General features: G+C 36.5%; 1 protein-coding gene across 4 annotated transcripts in view; it reads right to left on the reverse strand.

The window, feature by feature from the left end:
- Nucleotides 1-376: 376 nt before the first annotated feature.
- Nucleotides 377-20,647, reverse strand: part of TENT2 (terminal nucleotidyltransferase 2) — a 47,298-nt gene continuing 27,027 nt past the window's right edge. For all 4 annotated transcript variants that reach the window (XM_033009155.2, XM_042804789.1, XM_033009156.2 and 1 more), the window contains 4 exons: nt 13,997-14,133; nt 7,159-7,250; nt 3,201-3,280; nt 377-1,482 (listed from right to left, as the gene is read on the reverse strand). In XM_033009155.2, the coding sequence (XP_032865046.1) occupies nt 1,408-1,482; nt 3,201-3,280; nt 7,159-7,250; nt 13,997-14,133 (384 nt within the window). In that variant the 3' untranslated portion in view covers nt 377-1,407. The remainder of the gene's footprint in view (nt 1,483-3,200; nt 3,281-7,158; nt 7,251-13,996; nt 14,134-20,647) is intronic.

Below are 20,647 nucleotides of genomic sequence, written 5' to 3' on the forward strand. Positions count from 1 at the left end.
CTTACAGCAGGCAAATAATTCAGTTTCTAGAACTTCTAAATTGTAAAACTTGAAATAAATTAGGACTCAGAAGTTGCACAAGAAGAGATAATGCTTGTTATTTTACAGTTATAAGGGTTTCCACAATCTCATTACAGATGGCAATAGATGAAACTTACCTGTACACAGATGCAGCAGAGTAGCCTATAGAGAAGTTTACAATTTGAAACAGGGGTCTTTCCTTTACAGAGCATTTCCCTTTATACTCAATTATAAGAAATATTTAAAATATGCAGTACAAAATGAACCGGAAAAGTATGCTGTATCTTCACTATATAAAAATTATTCCACTGGACACCATACAAAATAGTAAACTTAAAAAAAGACAAGATGAAGCTGACATCAATGGTGAAACTTTAATAATTAATTGGTCTTAAACAAATACTTGAGAGGGACAGATTGTGCTACAGGAGGTCTAAAGAGTGTTCACAACTTTATTTTGAAAAAGATAGAATTTTCAAGATTAATTATTTAAATTCAATTTACAGTAGCTGACATTTACAAATATTTACACAAAATTAAAACAGAAACCTGGCTTATTGTAGCAGTCGTAGGTCTGTGGGGTATTTTGGTTTTGGTTTGTTTGGGAGGTTTTTTGGTTTGTGGGGGTTTTTTTGGTTGTTTGGTTTTGTGGTGGGGATTTTTGTGCCTTTTTTCCCCCCCCCCAAAGCAGACATCACTAGTACTTCATACATGTAAAAGGAAGCACTAAAAAACCTCTTGCCTAGACTGTGTGAATATGAAACATTCATATATATTGATTTGTCCTTTTTTATTTTGACTTGTCCTAGAACTGCAGTTCAGATTACAGTTCTTGATATCGAGCATACTACCAACCATAATCTAGTTTAATTTTCATAAACTGTTCCTTGTTATTCCATGTAAAAGGGAAATAAAACTGGAAAGTGCCAAGTTGAGCAACAGTGCTTACTGTAATTAAGCAGATGTAAAGCATGAGCTGTCTGTTCCTCACAAAGTGGGTACTGTGTGCAAGTCCTTAAGGATATAGTCAGACTTGCACATTGTTTAGCTCTGAATGTCTTAATTTCATTAATAATTAGACAGATTATGGAAACAAGAAGTCAGTATATTCCTGTACTTTCCTTGAAATGGGTTTATCCTTGTGGTCTGCTGCTTTGAGTTTCTTTTAGAAGTCAACTACCCAGGCATTTTCAGAAAACATATCTTTGAAACAACTGCTGTACTAACAAATGATGATAATAAAATATGCATTTTTTCTTAAAAATATTTCCTTAACAAAAGTTTACAGAAAAAAACATGTCATAAAAATTCCCAGGGCATCTGCTTCTTGATTTTGATACTGTTCTTCATTTCAGCAGGATCCAATAAGAAGAAAGTGAAAGAAGGTTATCTGTTCTGTGTGGTTGCACTTAGGGGTAATATACAGTTCAGGTCTTTCGTGTCTTGTAATACCTGCCAAGACTGAGAAAAAAAGTACAAGGTTTTAAAAGGCTAAATAGTCTTTGCCATTAATACTTAAATACCATTGTAAACAGCAAGACTCACATCCACAAAAATAAGGTTGATATTTTTCCCCCTCTTGAAAAGAAAGGGGTTTTGGTTTTGTTTTTTAAAGGAAGAAAAAAAATCCAAAAGGTACACATAATGCAATGAACTACTAAGGAAGGTAGAGCCTTTCAAGAGTGTATTTCTGGTGACTGAGATGTTAAATAATACTCAAATAATGTTAAGTACTACATTGACATTATGCAAAATAATTGTCTCAAATTTACACGTGTTAAAGTGCCTGATACAAGATGCTATACTCTGACAATTCCAGAACTTAACTATGTCTTTAAAATAGGCTATTTAAATTTTCTTGTGTATTCTAGTGTGAATTCCTGGACCCATCTGTCACATCTGTTAGGCCATGAACCTGCAAATAAGTGCTGTGACTCTCCTGTCCTTATGCAGAATGTATTTAAACCACAATGCATTATGAAAACCACCGGAAGAATAATCTCTCAAGGGCAATGAGACAAACAGGTTCCTTAGGCTTCTTATAAAAAAGGGTAAGATATTAACAAGTACTTGCAGTTTTAAGCAATTGTCATTCTTTATGGTTCCTATTAAAGTGGAAATATTTTCAGGGCCATCACACTCTACTATACAGGCTTCCAGACAGCTAGGATCGAACAACTGCTTTTACTTTGTTCAGAAAACCACACAGGTTTGAAACCAATTTTTAAATTGAAAACTCTGAAAAGACAAGTTCACTCTGGTTTGACAGCTTGTTCTCATAAGGGAGGTGCTCCAGCCACCTGATCATCTTTGTGGTCTCCTCTGTGTCCTTCTTATGCTGGAGGCCCCAGAGCTGCTCACAGTACTCCAGGGTGGGTCTCATGGGAGAATCCCCTCGCTCAACCTGCTGGCCACACTGCTCTTGATGCAGCCCAGGACACAGTTGGATTTGTGGGCTGGGAGTGCACATTGCTGGCTCATACTTGATCTTCCACCCACTACTACCCCCAAGTTCTTCTCCGCAGGGCTGCCCTCAATCCACTCATCACCCAGCCTCTATCTGTGCTTGGGATTGCTCTGACTCATGTGCAGAATCTTTCACTTGGCCTTGTTGAACCTCATGAGGTTCACCCTGGCCCACCTCTCAAGCCTGTCCAGGTCCCTCTGGATGGCATCCCTGCCCTCCAGTGTTGACCACACCTGAGGGTGACCTCAATCCCATTGTCCATGTCTTCAAAAAAGGTGTTAAACAGCCCTGGTTTCAACACTGACCCCTGAGGAACACCACTCGTCACAGCTCTCTACTGGCACATTGAGCTGTTGACCTCAACTCTTTGAGCATGGCCAACCAGATAATTCCTCTCTTACATGAAGTTGTGATTCTAAAGTTATTAACCATCATTAGAATTTTACATACACAAGAAAATGGAAGACAAAGTGTCTCCTATTTCAAGTATCCATTTCAACTTAAGTCTGATGCTTGATGGCAGACATTAATATTCTTACTAAATTTTCCACAATACTTAAAAAACCAATACATTTCTTTTGCTTATATAGTACAAAGCATAGAAATACTCATAACACAAATTCCAGAAACAGGCAGATTCAATGACTAGCATTTGTATAACTATCTTGAAAACCAAAGTGACCAGAAAAATTAAATGAGATGTAATTTTTACCTTCAGAAATTCATCTTTAATAATATCAAACTTCTGTTTTGCATGTACAGCTCTAGCAGTGTTTGTCCCATCAAAGGGCTCTGCAAGATCAAACACAAATATTAAGTGTTAAAAAAATCTAAAGCTAGGCTGTCTTCACTGAGGCAAGTAATCAGACAAAACCCAGAAGGGTCCATACCACTGCTTTTCAATCTTTAGTTCTGCGTAACATTCATCCCAAAAAAAAAGCCCTAAACCCTGAATGCTCTAATGGTATGTAATCCATATTGAAGTCAGGTTATTATACCTACTGAAGCATACCATGCTTGTGCTGTATTTATGCATCAGTAATTATTTGTTACTTCTTAATAGTCTATGATGACATATCAGAGTATGACTTTGCATATTAAAATGTTTTGAGACTTACTACACAGGCGTCTCTTGCATCTCTTTAGATTCACCTCATTCAACAGTTTCTCAGTGACATACAAGGACAACAGTAAAATATTTACTATAATGTTTTTTATATAAGAGGTATCAACTGCTGTAAAAATATACGTTATCAGTCCCTACCTATTCTACAATACCTATTTATAAGTTAACAATTTGGGTCTTCCACTTTCTAAGAGACTACAAATTTGTGTGATGTTATATCTATAAAATTTTCAGTGGATGCTTATGGGCAGATCTGTTTTACTTTAGAATACACCATACACATAGATTGGAACAAAAAACTGGCTGTCAGATAAAAAAAAAAGTACAAAGTCTTCTAAAGTCAGTGACTTAATTTGACAGAGTGACTTACTGCTACTAAGAATTCCATGTCCCTTACCATATGAAGCAGTACAGCATTTCTTTTGTGTGTTTTAAACATGATGTTAACTGTTCTTTAATGCTAGGACCTTTACGCACTTTATGTTGAATCAAGAGATATATATTTTTAAAGCAACAAGAGCAAAGCTGTACAATCTTCTGAAACTGTCAGTGGGAAAAAAGGTACTCTAGTCACAAAAGCTGACTCACATCTTCACTTTATTCCTCCTGCATATTTACTGACTGTCAAAAGACAAACTCATTCCCTGGAGCGCAGCAAGAATAATTTTGCAATCACCTACCATTTACACCCCTACATTTTCTAACCATCAAGACTGTGAGAGTCCATCATAAGTTATTTTTTCACATACAGAGATGAGAATATTAAAAGAAAAAAACCAATGTAACTTCAACACTGATGCTTGATGGAAAGGCTAAATGAAAATATAAGAAATCATAAAACTTCAGAACTGCAGCAAACCAAGCCCTGAGGAATTATTTTTAGAATTATTTTTAACATGTGCAACTGAAAGATTGAAAAGTACAAGCATGAATCAGGTGCAGCTTAGATGGCTTCTGATCCAGTTTCCCTAAATGACTATCTATTTAATTGTCTCACAAAACTGTCATGTTTCTAGCTTTTCTGAACTATGTCCTTTTCAACAGAAGAGTGTGTGATACTATTTAATATTGTCAAGATTTAAACTGAAACCTGAATATTGCTAGCAATTTAGAGGTTCTGACAAGGAATGTTGACAAACATTAGCTAAAAGCAGTGTTCTCTGTAGCCCTATAATGCTAATAGCTTAGCAGATTTTAATCTGTCTGGAAAGCACATGTCTACTATGTTTCTCTAACAGCAGAAATACAAGTGAGAGTAAGTCATAAGGTCAATAAAAAGTAAAACAGAATACAACTTTTTCTTTAAGCAAGCCTAAACACAGTGTTACATGAAAAATTATGGCAACTTGCAGGCATAGACTTGTGTAATCTCTGAACAAATATACCTAAAATACTAAAAAAAAAAATATATGCAATAATACTAAGTACTGAAATTTTAGTCCGCTAACTGGAAAATCTGACAGACTTGGAAAACAGAATATGCTGGCATCTTTAGATAGCTTTTAAAAGATTCTTCTCAAAGTACACGGTTTATCTACATATTTTGTTAAACTCATTCAGCTGAACACCTGTTACAAAAAAACATAAAGCCTACTATGAGTTGAAGTAGGAAACCTAATTTTTCCCTTCCAATTCAGAAGTAGAATCTTGGTGTGTGAGGCTAAACCCGCCCCCCCCCCCCCCCTTAAAGTCTTGAAAAACACTGTAACAGAAAAGAATCAGATGTGCCACCTATAGATAATTTTGCTTTTTTAATTGTCCAAATGCAAAATGCACTCTTAAGGAGAAGTTGTACGTAATCAAGCCTATTTCATACAAATTCTAATGTGCCTATTTTGTATGCCGATATTCTATTTTCCAACCTGAAAGAAAACCCAATCGTTCAACCACTTTGTAATGTCATAAAAAAACTGAGGGCTTGAAACACACAGTCCCCCCCAACACAGCAGATCAGTATCATGTGACAGCAGCAGACACAGCTGCCCAGCATTCCCACCTCCCACATTCAGACCAGAGCCTTGGCATTGCCTGTACTACACTATCCCGAGCAATTTCAGCTGTGCAGATACTCTAATTCTCACATTTCTCAACTCTGAGACTGCAGAGTCAAGTATGTAGTCTTTCAGTGTACTTTTTTCCCCAAAACTGGCAGTCAATTTTTTCCCCCAAAGGTCAAATAAAGAGCAGGAATCTCATCAGGTGGCTTCACACTGCCTCCATATGATCACAGGCAAATCGGTGAGCTCTGGGCAACGAATAACTAACTTCAGCAAGAGGTAATTACTCTCTGCACACAGCAGCACAATTGCAGGAAGTTCAGTGCATACATACATGGGTGCACTCCCACCCCCAGCAATCTTGAGGGATGTCTGTCTAGCCACAGAACTTCTGTTTTATACTCCTCCTCCCGCAGCAAAATTTTCCCAGTCTGTAACAACTCTTTCCATACCATTGGCTCCTGCCCAAGCTCTATTCCCGTTTCATCCTAAAACTTCAACCCTTCATATCCTGATCCTAATAGCCTCAATTTATTTACAGCTGGGACCCAGGCCACCTCACATTTCAAACCTTCCCTCTTCACCCTAGTGTCCTAAACCACCTACTTCTAATTCTGTTCCCATTCCACCTTGATTCCTTATCCACAGTCCCTTGTCCAACCAATTCCCCTTCACCAGCTGCATTCTAATTCTCACTCCCCTTTCTTACCTCTTTGTGTTAACTGTTTCCAGTTATGCAGCACCTCTCATAGTCCCTTCCCTGCTTCTGTTTTCATTCTCCTAACACCTCAATCCTTCTCCTGGTCTGTTGTCTTATCTTTCTCTGGCCCAAGCTTCATCTCCCACACATGCTAACTATTCATCTTCTCCTTGCAGATTCCTCACAGCAATTGGAAGGCATGAGGAGCACATGAAGCAAGTTTCCTGTATAGTGCTACTGCCCGGTTCATTCTGCTCTTGGAAGGCTGAGACCTACAACTCCAAAAAGTAGCCTGGGTTTACCGTCCAGTTCTGGATGGCATCATACAGTCTCTGCAGAAACTGTACATTCACAAGCCAGCCAAAAATAGTAGCCACAGGGAGACCAACATATGCATAACCTAGTCACTGCTTGAGCTTGGGATGCCAGAGCACTTCTAGAACAAAGAATATTCTTAGAGAGTAATCTTAATATGTGCCTGTGTTTTTTCAGAAGCTCAGTGTTGGCAAAACTGAAATCTATTTTGCAGAGCAAGAGAACACACACTACTGTCATAAAGGCCATTCCTTGTCAAAGTCCTAATCCTGGTTCTAAACATAACAGGGCAATGAACACTCTTGAAGAAAAGGTCAGGAGTACTATTTTTAAACACTATAGAACTTCAAGCTTCCTTCTCAAATGTTTTTGGCAGGACTGTTTCCAAAACTATTTACATTGGTTAAACTTAATTTACTATATAAACATACTGCATGTGCGCATTGTTAAAACACACCCAAGGTAAAGTCTAATTGACAGATGTATATAGTGTCTTGACAGTTAAAAATGATAATGCAGCTTTACATTTTACCTTCTATACAAATAAATTTGTTTCTCCATTCAATACCATCAGGTCTTGGAATAGCTCTGGCCTCGCGAACTGAAATAATTTCATGGCTCCAACTAGGGAAAAGGAAAAAATTTGCAGAATTTTTAACTCTTGACTCCAAATTAATAACAACAGTTTAAATTAAAAAAAATGTCAAATTGCTATATCATAAGCCTGGGTAACACAGTAATTTATGAGTAATTTAATGTAACAGTCTAATCATCATAAATTAACTCTATAACAGTAAGGAATGACGAGTAAAAAACAATAAAAATTTTCCACAAACAAGTTTTTTTACAAAAACATCTGCAAAACATCACAAATATCCATGAGTAACATATATTCACAACAGTAATTTTTTCAAAAAACAATGTCAACTTGAATTTGGACACCTACATTTAAGTTCAAAAGAAATTATAGCCTCCAATGTATCTTTCAGAATTTTCTGAGGGGAAAGAAGGAACATAAGGAGTTCAAGTGCAGATGAAGTTACATAATGCATTCCATTAAAAAAAACATTCAAACTATAAAGATGCATAAAGACATATAAATGCTTGCTTACAGGACAGTATTCCTACTGCAAGGGGCCTATTATCAGAAAGCACTAACACTTTGTATGTGCTGAATTTTAGATCTCCTACAGGTGCAACAACAGAGCAACTACTCAAATGCATGTTTGAAGATATGTTACCGTTTTCTGCACACAATTTTACAACAACAAAACCATAGGAAATGATCACACTGAAACAGGAACAGCAGGCAGTTTACAGGGCAATCTATACAATGTGCCAAGCATGTTTATGATCTTTATGATGCTTGGCACAACAATAGGCCAAGCATAATGGAAGCCAAAGCAACCACTTGCAGTTTTATGTTCTTATCTACCCAGCCAGTTTTCAGTTGCTCTTAACTAAACCAGGGAACTACCATATCAGCAAAACACCTGGATCACAAACCATGCGTCACCATGTGCCCTGACTAAATGGGGCTTAGAAATAGCTTGGTAGCATGCTGCTAGATGTACTGGTGTTACGTACACCTGATGTGATCTCCTGACTGAATCAATCTTTTGACATAATGCAAAAAGAGAGGAGCTTGGCTGGGAGTACCAACCATCTGCAGTAAATCTGTAAATATCACTGTAAATCAAAATACAGTCTATAATTTATCAGTTAAATTTAGAAGAACTCCGTGCTCCCCAGGCCACAGGTCACCTGTCATAACTTCATTAAGTTGGTGTGGATAAGACAGTTTATACCAGCTAAAAATCCATGCCTGTAATTCTACAAATTATTTTGGATATAACTCATGATTAAAGACACTTATGAAAGTCAGCTGTTTGAATAACTGAATAACTGTGCTTCCATAGAACATGTACATTATTATTCTACTTACGTATATGAATAGGGCCTGTTTCAAAATGGTCCAGTACACAGCATATGAAGCATAGTTTAGGATACCTTACATTACTTATTCACCCACTGATGTGTATGTTTAGATTTCTCTTGATATATTCTTTAGAAAAATAGTGCAGGTGATGATCATTTCTATCATCCAATGCAAACTAAAGCTTTCATTCTAACCCATTACTCACCCTCTCCTTAATTCCCATAGTAGACTTTTTGCAAGAATTACAGATATTGTGAAGCACCAAATACTCTCCTATCATGTCTTTTTAATAAACTACCATCAACACAAACTTAACAAGAAATTCAGATGAATTGCACAAAAAGAAAGCAACACAAAAAAAGACAAAAGAGAAAATGCATGTGCCTAGATCATTAAAGAAGCTTAAACTACAGCTCCAGAACATTGGTCACAAGCAGAAGCTGACAATTCAACTCTTCTGCTTTTTCTTAAAGGATATTTAAAAATCAGAGGGATCCAGGCCAGGGGAAAAAAAAATAAAATTAGTCACACAACAAAGTATTTCATCTGTGTTTGGTTAAACCAGGCAGTATTGTTTCACTTCAAGAATGTAATTCTTCTTTTGACTGACTTTTCTCTAGGTTATACTTGGCTTGATTTCTCAGCAAAAATAAACGTGTTTATCATACACTGATTTAGCAAAAAGCAATAAAAGAAGTGACATTTCTAGCTATTTAGTCTCTATTCTAACAGTCTCATTAAACCTTCATTAACCCCGCCCTGGTATCAAAATTAGACCAAATTAGAAATGAATTACCAATAGCAAATGATTTGTGTATCAATTTTAACCATTTTGGCTTGCACACGATAATGTCATTATTGCAAACACAAAGCAAATATTCTCCACATACACACTGCCAATCCATAAGTTAACAATAACCATTTAAACAGCTATTTCAGTTACCAGTTATTTCTGATGTCACTGCCCACATTAGGTATGTGCTCCCCATGGAGAAGGCAAGAATTTGGAAAAAAAAATACTAGGGATTTCCAGGTGTGTGTATGAATATGCTACAAATAGATTAAAAAGCTTATCTTTTCCTGAGCTTTCTTATAAGCCAAAGCCACTTGCATAAGCACACTGGGTACAAATTGCAAGTATATTTTATTCAATATACTATTAAAAATTATTCCTTTATTTCCTAGCCAATTCTACCCTGAAGAAAGTCATGAACAGCTGTATATTTTGTCATGATAACGTAACCAATCTTTTCTCATGTCTACCAAATACAACTTAATCAGTGAGTGATCTCAGACAACTGCTACGTAACTTGAAACACTAAATTTAAGAGAACTACCGTCCCAAAGGCCAATCTCTATGTTTCCTAGCAGTGTCTTCAGGAGAGCAAGGCCTTGCCTCAAGGTCTTGCTTTGTAAACAGCCATCCAAGTGAAAACCTGTTGCCTTCACTCACAGCTGCAGTAATGAAATCAGACACTGTCTTCAGAGGGCCTGGTAAACATGGACCAGTTTCCAAATACTTTCTTCTGAGAACACCTCCATACATTTTTTACTTGGTCATACTCACTGTGTGATCAGGGGACCAGATGAACCAACAGGGGACCAGTTTGAAATACTTAAAATGGAGTTTTAGCATACTTTTAGCCAGCTGTATCACAAGAAACATTAATGAGACTTGAACTCTTATGGCAAGCTAATTACACAACCATGTCTGCAAATCAAACTTTGCCATATGTAGTGTGTAAGTCTGATATAAGCAGCCATTTCCAAATCACATTTCTGGTAACTTATGAAGGGGCATGTAAATTACTCCTTATGGACACACTGAAAATCTCAGAGTAGGATTGTGGAATGGGCACTGCATAAATACACAGTAATCAGCAGTCTTCTGAAATAGCTTATTCTAAATAAACATGGCAGATTAAAAGCATAAGGGAAAAGAAAACACAGCACAAGGAGATGAACCTACTCATAGCTGCACAGCGTGTAAGGCTCCTGTTCCTTCCTTTGTGCCCTACTCTTTGGACCCACTGTGCCCTTAAATATTATTCACTACATCAACTAAAATAAAACATAAATTTTAACTGAAATACCTACTGGCCTTTGCTAGACCGAGGCCGAAGCTTCAAACAATGTACCTCCATCTTCCCTTTATCTTCCTGACCAATACACGTAAAACACTCTATCAGTGAAAGCATTCCAGGCAGGTGGCGTCAATGACTCATTCTGTCCAAAATTATCATCTTCACACATGATCTGATCATTCTTGCCTGCATGCTGTTCTGAGCAAAACAGATCCTGTGTATCAAACCTGGTAGTATTGTGTCCTACTCCAAAGACAGGGATCTACAAAAGTCACTTGTATGAAAATTGAAGTAGTATTCTCTTTAGTAATCTTTTCATCAAACTTGTTAGAGTTCAACAGATGTTACAGTTCAATAGTGAAGGCTCACAGGCACAGAACAGGTCATTTAAATGTGACCTAACTTAACAGTCACAGTATCTGAATTATAATCTCAAAATTTCTGTATATAAAGACACTAGTACATGTTTTACAGGGAAAGCAAACACTGAAAAAAATACTGATTACAGTATTGAAATTACAGATTACATTATTGAAAATATTCAACACATTCAGGAGTAAGATATGAGCTCTTCCATGAAAGACAGACCTAAGAGCCCTATGTTGTGTGTATTTAACTCCTATCCTCGTTCCCACCTATAACATCTTTTCCATCAATCTCAAAGCAGAGGTAACAGATACTGCGGATAGCATGACACTGTATTTGTTCTCACTGGCTGGCTATCACACACACAAAAATGTTTAAACACCATGTCCTGCCTGCCTTTTCCCCAGCATGGGCATGAATTTGGGTTTCTCTTCTCCAGGCAGTTACCAGGTTTTATGAAACTACATGGAATTTTAGTATCTTTGAGACACATGCTCTGACAACTATAAATCCTGTTTGAAGTGAACAGGAATACACAGATGATCAAGCAAACAGTACACCTGACTAAGTTTTATTTCTGTAGCAGAAAGTTAAAAATAAATATATAATATAGGGTGCTGCATTAGGTGTGTCATCTCCTGATACGACTTCTCAGCTATGTAACATTTTCAACACAGGAATTCCAATGGCTACTTTTTGCAGCCTTTTTTTTTTTTTTTTTTTAAATAATATCACCAGTCAAATGTTTAAAAATTTAACAGGTACTTAACACTGGAAAAACAAGCCAGATGTTTTTTTTTGGTTGTTTTTAAAAAAATCTTTTCTTCCCTTGACAGTAACTATCCTACCTTCATCGTCCACTTTTTCAAGCTTTGTTTTAACCATAGGCTTCTCTGTGATTAAATCTGAGTAACTTTCTTTCCTCATTTGTGATCATTATGAAAAATAATATTCAGGGATTACCATCAGTTCAAATACTGATACTGCAGCATTTTTAGTTTTCATACTTCTTAGTATATCCTGCACGTCTGACAGCAGATAAAAAAGTACCTTCTTGGACCAGCTACTGACTTAGGCAGAAATCTGCTCGTGACTATGCTCACAAGCACCCAAACCAGAAAAATCAGATTATTTATTTTTCCTGCATTTGGACAAGAACTTCCCTGCTAGTTTGCACAGGCAAACCAGAAACTTCTTACTTAGTGGAAAAGATACTTACTTTCATATATGAGAAGATTAACAGTTTGTTATATAGACAAGTAGTAAAGGATGCATCTAGTGTTCCACATAAATAAGGAACCTGAGGATATCCTCTAGCAGTGTTTTCTATTTTACCTGTTTAGAAAACAGCACCTTGCCATCTGAAAAGGTAGGTACTCAGGAGAAGCTTTTAGGACAAAAGACCACACCCTTATCTGGAAAGAAAATCCTTTATGTGAAAATCTCCCAGAATTGGTGTTAAGCATGCACAAAGTATAATTAGTTCATGAATTGCCACAGGTCACATGGATTTAGCTTACATATTTTACATGTGGTGCATTCCCCTGTGGTTTTCTCTTTTAAGGATTTCATGACTGTTCACTTCTGACACCAAAGTAAATATGAACACTTCAAAAATTATGACTATCCAGCAGTTAAACGTATGCCACACAGCTGCTCGCTTGCTCTCCCCCACCCAGGGGATAGGTGAGAGAATTGGAGGGGTGAAGGCAAGGAGTTGCTATAAAAACAATTTAATAACGCAAATAAAATTAAAATAATACTAATAATAATTATAGGAATAATAGAATATACAAACAAGTGATGCACAATGCAATTGCACACCACCTGCTGACTGATGCCCAGCTCATTCGTGGCTAGCAATCCCAGAGAAGATAAAAAAATTCTGAAACTGCAATCCTGAAAGAGAGCAAGCTTTCCTGCCAACTCTCATCTGTATACTGAGCAAGATGCTGTATGGTATGGAATATTCTATTGCTCAGTTTGGATCCCTTGCTCTGGCTGTGCTTCCTCCCAGCTTCTTGTGTACCTGCATACTAGCAGGACATGGGGAGCTGAAAAGTCCTTAATTTCTTAGCAACAGCTAAAAACATCAGTGCATTATCAATACTCTTCTCACACCAAATCCCACACTGAATCCAAAACGCAGCACTATTCTAGCTACTAAGAAGAAAAATTAACTCTATTTCAGCTGAAACCAGGTTAACTTTGTTCTCTTTCCAGGAAATAGATATGATGCACATACACACAACAGCAACATGTATGAACCAACTGCCTCAGAAACAAGTTCTTTAGGAAATCTTTAAGCTTAGTGAAATACAACCATTTGATATATTATACAAAGACTTTTTTTAATAAATTCTTGAGTGACAATTTGGCAAAATTTTTGTAATGTACAGCTCTCTCAGCTGCCCTCGGAACTTGAGCTTCTCCTTCTCTTCTACAAAAAGGTCCAGATGCAAAATTTAAACTCTGATTCTAGCAAGCTAACAATTCAAGGTTAGTGAATCAACTATATATTGGAGAGTTCTTCATTAGATGTCATCTATATTGATGTGTAATTATAATCAAAGTAAGGAGCCACCTGGTCAGTTACCTCCATTGACTCCAGTTGACAGAAGACAAGCGAAACTATTGAGGTCCAAGTAATTCATATCACAACCAATACCTTAAATTATGACTAAGAATAACAGATCTTTCTCACATATGGATAGGCAGTTTTAGAACAGTAATATAACAAACCCTAGCTATTTTTAAAGGACAAAGCGCTAACTTCTGATGTTTTGCTAGGCAAAAGAGGTCATACTCTTTATCAGCATTCCTATTGTCTTTTTGTCTTTTCACCCACTTCCTCTGTCAGTTACCACTCCTACATTACTGCTGTTCTTTCTTCTCAAGGGCTATAAAGTGTTGATATATATTGAATAGAAGGAACCAGAGTTTTGCATATTTTAAAACACTAAGATGAGCTTATTACTTACTCAAAGTCTGTGGCATAGTATTTGAAGAAGCCTATTAGCAAATCTCCAAGGCTTGATCCATTTTTTGAGAGGTAAGGAGGAATGTTACTTGAAGCTTGACGAACAAGATGCAACTGCATAGCAGGATCAAAAGATTCCTGTCAAAATAAAATCAGAGAGTATACACACACAGAGCCTTGATCTAGGTGCATATATTTTTCACAGTAAAAAAGCTGCCTATCATTTGCTTATTAGAAGTCCAAAGACAACTTACAAGCAAAGGACTATTTCTTTTGTGCTCCTCTTGGATACTAGTTACTCCCCCTGAACTCAGGTAGAATCATCTTTTACAGGACTGTCCAAGACCATCCCTTTCCTCCTATTTGCTAAAGAATTTTAACGTGGAAGAATCTTTGAACTTGACTTGCATTTACATGATAATAAAACCACATGAGTAGAAGCGAAGTAAGATAGCCCATGCCTGAGCTGGCTGCAGTTGAACTGAGATAGGGCAGGTGAAGCTAATGCACTTATCACCAAGTTCCCATAACTGTGGTACAGAAACAATACAAAAGGAAGGCCTGACTTTCCCACAGAATAGAGTTAAAATTGCATATGAAACCCACTGGCTCTAATATGAACTTGCATCCTCCTACATAATGTAAGTTCAAAGACTGCAGCAGGCCTCTTCAAGCTAACCTACCTGAAAGAATTAAAGTTATACAAAAAACCTGAACACACAGAACACAGTGTTTAAGCTGAAGTATGCTTTTTTTGTGGGGGTGGGGAAGAAAAAGTCATGTTTTGCTGTAAACAAAAGTCACAGTTGTCAGCTTAAAAAAGGAATCTACACAAGATTAAATTAACATGGTTTTAGATGTGCTATACAGTTTATCTATCCATTGCATCCCTTAGGTTCTTCTCAGAGACTGAGGTACATATAAGGAGAAACAATTTTTAAAACCTGGTAATACCAGGATACTGTATTTTACATCAGTGTTGTATATTTTGAGGAAAATGAACCCAAGATACACAAGAGCAAGCTTCACATTCACATACAGAAATACATCTATGTAAGTTTAAGAACCTATTCAGTCATTACCATATCTCCTCTCTCACTCCTTTGGTATTTTAAAGACTAGTATCAAGCATGACTCAAACTTTATAGTACTAGAATATCACTGAAAGCATGATACACTGTAATACTGCTTCCATGTTCACAGCTGGCAGTGCTTCCTCTCAGAAAAGTATGGTTAGCAATCAGATCAAACCAGTAGGACTGGAAAGTTTGGGACTCCCATTCTAGCAAACTTCCTGGAGCCTTCGGCAACACCTTCTGGGAAAAAAGGCCATTCTTCCAGCTATGAAAAATTTCAAGTCTTGTTCTCACATGGGGTAACTTTGCATATAAAATATTTTTATAGTTAGCAGAGCTCAGAATTTAACAGTTTACAATCCAACAGAACACACCAAAACCCATGGAGACAGACATAAAAAGTAGTTATGCAGCATATAAAGATCTAAAATGGGAACAGCTGTTCCTGTGTTATACAGTATATACAGTTTTAAGCCTAAAGTTAATCAGACAGATATTAAAGTGTAAGTTACTCCTTGCCCATTCCCACAGAAAGTTGTGGAAGAGTCACAACAAATGAAATTAGTATTAGCAGTATAAGAACTCATGAGGAAATGGACACAGGAGGAAAAAATGAACAAGGGCTGCTGAGCTCCAAACAATACAAAACAGAAATGCAATGAAATTACTACAACAGATGCCTACTAAAACTAGTAAGACAAGTAAGTTTCTGTTTGGAGGCAGCAGTTTAGGAAAGGAGAACAAGATTTTCCTTTTTATGCTTTGAATGATGAAATGCTTGAGAATTTCTCAACTGCAAGAAAAATCTGTCATCACAGTGAGGTTGGCATCCTGAGCAGCTAAAAAGCTAGACTTTGGGATATTATTTTTCAGAATAATAAATAACCTATTTTCTTTAGCACTATTACAAGCTTAGAGAGGATGTTGCTTTTTCTTATGAATCTTGACACTAAGTACATTTTATTTACATTTTGTATATTGATCATAATTAATTTATTAGTGTTTGTACATCATTTGAATAAGAAAAAAATAAATCAGTTACAGTAACATTGGAAAATGGGTATTAGAATTTGAAGAGAATTGTTAAGGGTTAAATAAAAAGCAATCAGCTGGACACTTGCAATGTGTCTGTTGCACAATGGTCCTTGAGCTAGACCAGAAGTGATAACCACAGCATGTGGAGTGCATAAATTGAAAGACTCCTAATCAGAAGCACCTGTGCTGGAAGATTAAAGCCCTCTAAAGAACTATGAACTAGCTGAAACTAGGCAAGAGAGAAGAAAGTGAAATCATGAACCAAAGAATGGCCAAGCCCTTACCATAGAAGAAGAATAATTCAAAGGTTCAGACAAAGCTCGAGAAAGGTTCCTCTCCTAAAAGCCAGAGACCAACGATGACCCCCTTGGAAGCCCCTCAGAGACCCAAACAGCCTGCCTAGTAACTGTGTAAATATGATAATTAGTTCCAGGAAATTTGATGCATATGAATGTAACAGTGTGATATTGGTTAAGGTAGCATATGGTGGATATGTTAGGTGGGATGATTCCCTCATGTCCCTAACCGAATAAAGTAATGCCTGCTCATTAATGCTAAACCCTGTGTTAAGGAGTTTTATTCTCGATTTCGCTGATGCTAATAGCAAGAGACAAAATATCAAATATAGCTGTAATAAAACTTACGGCAAAAAAGGAGAATACATCTGTGCTCATGTGTGTGTGCTTACATTCAGAAACAACGAAAGAGCGGATGGGTATGATATGCAAGTTTATCTAAAAATACTTTTTCAATAAGGTTTGTTAGCAGTTAATGAAATAGGAAGTTCCAAAACGTTGCAGTTTTGAAATCACAAATCTGAATTTTGAAAACGATGATTATATCTGAAGTATGATCCAGATGAAAGCATTTTTCAGGACATGTAGTTTGTCTGTTTCTTCACTCTGTTTGCAACTGATCAGAAGTAATATAAGCAGCAGTGATGAAACTGAAAGATTCCCCATTTGAGGAGCAGGAAATGGACCACATTCAAAAGATTCCCACCCATGGCAGAAGAGACAAAGTTCCTAATCTGCATTAGAAGGCAATTTTCTAAATCTTCATCTAGTAATTCGGATTAAAACTCTTCAATTCTGCAATCTAAAATTATGATTTTTTTTTTTTTTCCCAAAAGCAAGTTCCATTTCATGAAAGCTGCAGATCCAAGTTTTACCATGTATATTAAGTACACTGACCTTGCAAAGGTCAGGCAATTCAAAGTTTTCCTTAGTCAGAAAGACATTTGCCTTCACTGGCTTTAGTGGTTACACTACTATGAAAATGACTCTTAGAAAGACAACTAAATATTACAGAATAGAAAGCACAACAAACTACTTTTCTGGAAGGAGGGTTTTTTTACACTAACCGAAGGAAACTATTAATCGCTCTGAGCTGCTGATCACCACATGTAGAAGGAAAAAAAGTGTTTCATCACATTATAAATACAGAAAATTTATTATGGAAGAAATTGCTCTTGCCAGATTAGAAATTTTTACATGTAAAACGAAATTAATTCTGACTTAAAATTGGGCATGGGGAAGATTTAATGAAAACTTCTGTCAAGATATACCAATATTCAATATAATAATAACAACCAACAATGTCATTTGTTTAGGGCTGTTTCTTAACAAAGCAATCAGTGTCCAGTGAACAAGAGGTCAGACTAGCCATAGGATACCTAGGCTCATTTTTCTGCCACAGGAAACCCATGAAAATCCATTAGCCTGAATCCACCTCCATTCACCTACTGTAAAACAGGGATAACAGTACTCTTCTTCCTGCCTACTATCCTTAATCCTCTGGGAATAAATAGACAAACAGAACCAGGTACAGTTTACAGATTCTGCACTAATGGAGGTTGATAATAAAACAGAATTACAAAGCATCCTTCAAACTACTGTAGCTTCAAGTACGCCTTTGCCTGTAAGCTTTCCTTTCTTAACTTGCTCTAGAAGGCAAAAAAATCAGCTACTTTAAAACTACTCCCTAATTTTCTTCTTGTCTTTGATTAATGCTGTCTTAAGTGGAAAATAAATTCAGAATCTGATTGAGCAACAAATATGAATGAACAACGCATTATTTCAAAATACCCCAGAAAAGTGGACCCCAAAGACTTTTGTTACCTTGTTATTAGATCTCTAATTTTTACTTTGCTTGTCTGATTTCTCAAGGAAACACTAGTATTCAGCAACATGCTTCATGTTCAAGCTACATAATGCTTACCCATATTCTCACTCCACCTTACACACTGGAAAAAAACACAGCATGCATCAAAAAAATCTGTACATTTTCGTATCTTGATGTATAACGAGTTTAACTGACTGTACAAGATTCTTCATTCAAAAGTTTACAGTGGTAACATCAGCACAGTATCTTGCCACTTTTGATAGGTATCTATATTTGCACAGATAAAATATCCTTTCCCAGTCTTACAATTGAATATTTAACTCACGTTTATACTTCTAAAAAGTGCAACTCAAGAAGTGAAGCAAATTGTGTCTGTCCGAGGACTGACTCCTGTGTATGAAGGCGCTACAGTAAGCACCATCCCATCTTCTGTCCCACCTTTTGCAAGATATGACTGCTTGTGAAGCTGAGAGTGGAAACAAAAATATGCTCATGCTAGAGTACATGAAGCTCATGATCCAGAGCACTATGTGGAAACCCAACTCCATCTGGATTTAAGCTACTATGTCAGGGTGCTCTGAACATTGGAGACTCAGCCACACATTCGCTTCTGACTCCCAGTTCTAGCAGTGTTAACCTCTGTTAAACACATAGGTGAAACAAACAGAAGCCATAATGGCCTAGAGTTTATCTAAAATCTTGACTTGGAGGCAAGTTCTGTATAGACTTCAGAGCTGATCAACACATTTTGTGGGCTACTTATCTTCCCCATCTGGCTGGGGGAACAGGAAACCCCAGAATCCAACCCCATATCTCATATGGTCCAATACTCTCTCTAAACCAGTGTTTGCAAAACATATCAGTTCAATGCCTGCTGGAGACTCCCCCATGGCAACAGAATGCACAGGTGGGTTTCCAGGACTTCTCAGCCTTCATATCTGCAGCGGGGATATACTGAGTCACAGAACAAGCCTTTTGTTTCTTGCTCATGGTATGCATGACTCCTTTACAAGGCACCTACAATTTAAAATAAGCAGCTTCCTTCAAAATGCAGAAGTGGTTTGGGGCTGCAGAAGGAGATGCAGATTTGATTTTGAAAAATTGTAAGTAGGTTGGTTTATTTCAGAGGGGAAGACACAGTATTTATGTGTAGTATTAGGAGGGAGACAGTGCTTTGACCAGCTACAACCACAAGAAAAGCCTGTGTTTTTTTTGGATACTGACATTTGCGCTCATGCTTTCTAATTATTACTGCAAACTGCAAGACCAGAATCACCTTTGTGTATTTCTCCTTTTCATTTTAAACTTCTTTGCAATATCGATATTCAGAAATTGTAAGTTTCACAATTTTTAAACACTTAAATTATATTCCAAATGGCAACTGTAGACCAAAAATATATTTGCAAATTTCTAGTGTAACTTTTAAAAAAACTTAACCCATAATTTTTACTTGGTTTTATAGTAAGCATATATAAAATAGTCTTATTTTATTAGCAATCCTAGAATATTTAGTCCATCCAAAGGCAAGATAACTAACAAAGAAAGAAATCTCTGTTGAAACAGGGTAAAATATGCTATTCCTACAGCACTGTTCTAGAAACACAGGAACCTGCAAGTGATTTTTTTCATACAACAGAAGATAAAACATTGCATTTAGTAAAATTAGATTTTTCAACTTATGTTATTGTATACTTTTACTTTAACCATTTAAACCATTAATATCTGCATAGTACTCTGACAACCTTTACACAGTTCACACACTACAAATATAAATGTTTGCATTATTATTACAAAGAAGTCAAAAGTTACTAATTCTTACCATTGTTTAAATTGCATGCTACACAAAACTTAAAATCCTACAGCATGTGAGCTTTAAACAAACATAATTAGCAAATTTAACAATTCAAAAAACCCAGCAGATAAAACTAAGTGTACAATAAATGAAAGAGTTTCAAATGCTTTTGAGCGTTAACAATGAAGAAATTAGAAGGTATATTGTACAGTAAAAAATCCGAGGAAAAAATACAGACCATAAAGATTTAGTACAGGTATGCCTACGAAGGTTTACAAAATAGAAATAAAACCCCAGTGTACTATAGCTCAAAGCTTTCTTCTCAGTCTCGATTATCCTAATTACCCAAAACGGCTGACACCACAGTATTTTCTCGCTGATATACACCTGTCATCAAATATTCCCATTTCAGCATTATAGGAAATATATGCAAAATAAAGTATGACTTTCTGATACCACCTTGCTGATATCACAATTATCAGCAACAGTAAAAAAACATATGTAGACAGGGACACCAAACTATGGCACCTATGAAAAAAAAGAAATTTTAAAAGTGACATTTGAGAAGAAAGGTAAGGAGGAAGGAATTGAGGAATTTCTGTAAAGAAGTTATACCATAGAACTA

Source organism: Tyto alba, unplaced genomic scaffold, assembly GCF_018691265.1.
Source record: "Tyto alba isolate M040663 unplaced genomic scaffold, T.alba_DEE_v4.0 Super-Scaffold_42, whole genome shotgun sequence".
Lineage (NCBI taxonomy): Eukaryota > Metazoa > Chordata > Aves > Strigiformes > Tytonidae > Tyto > Tyto alba.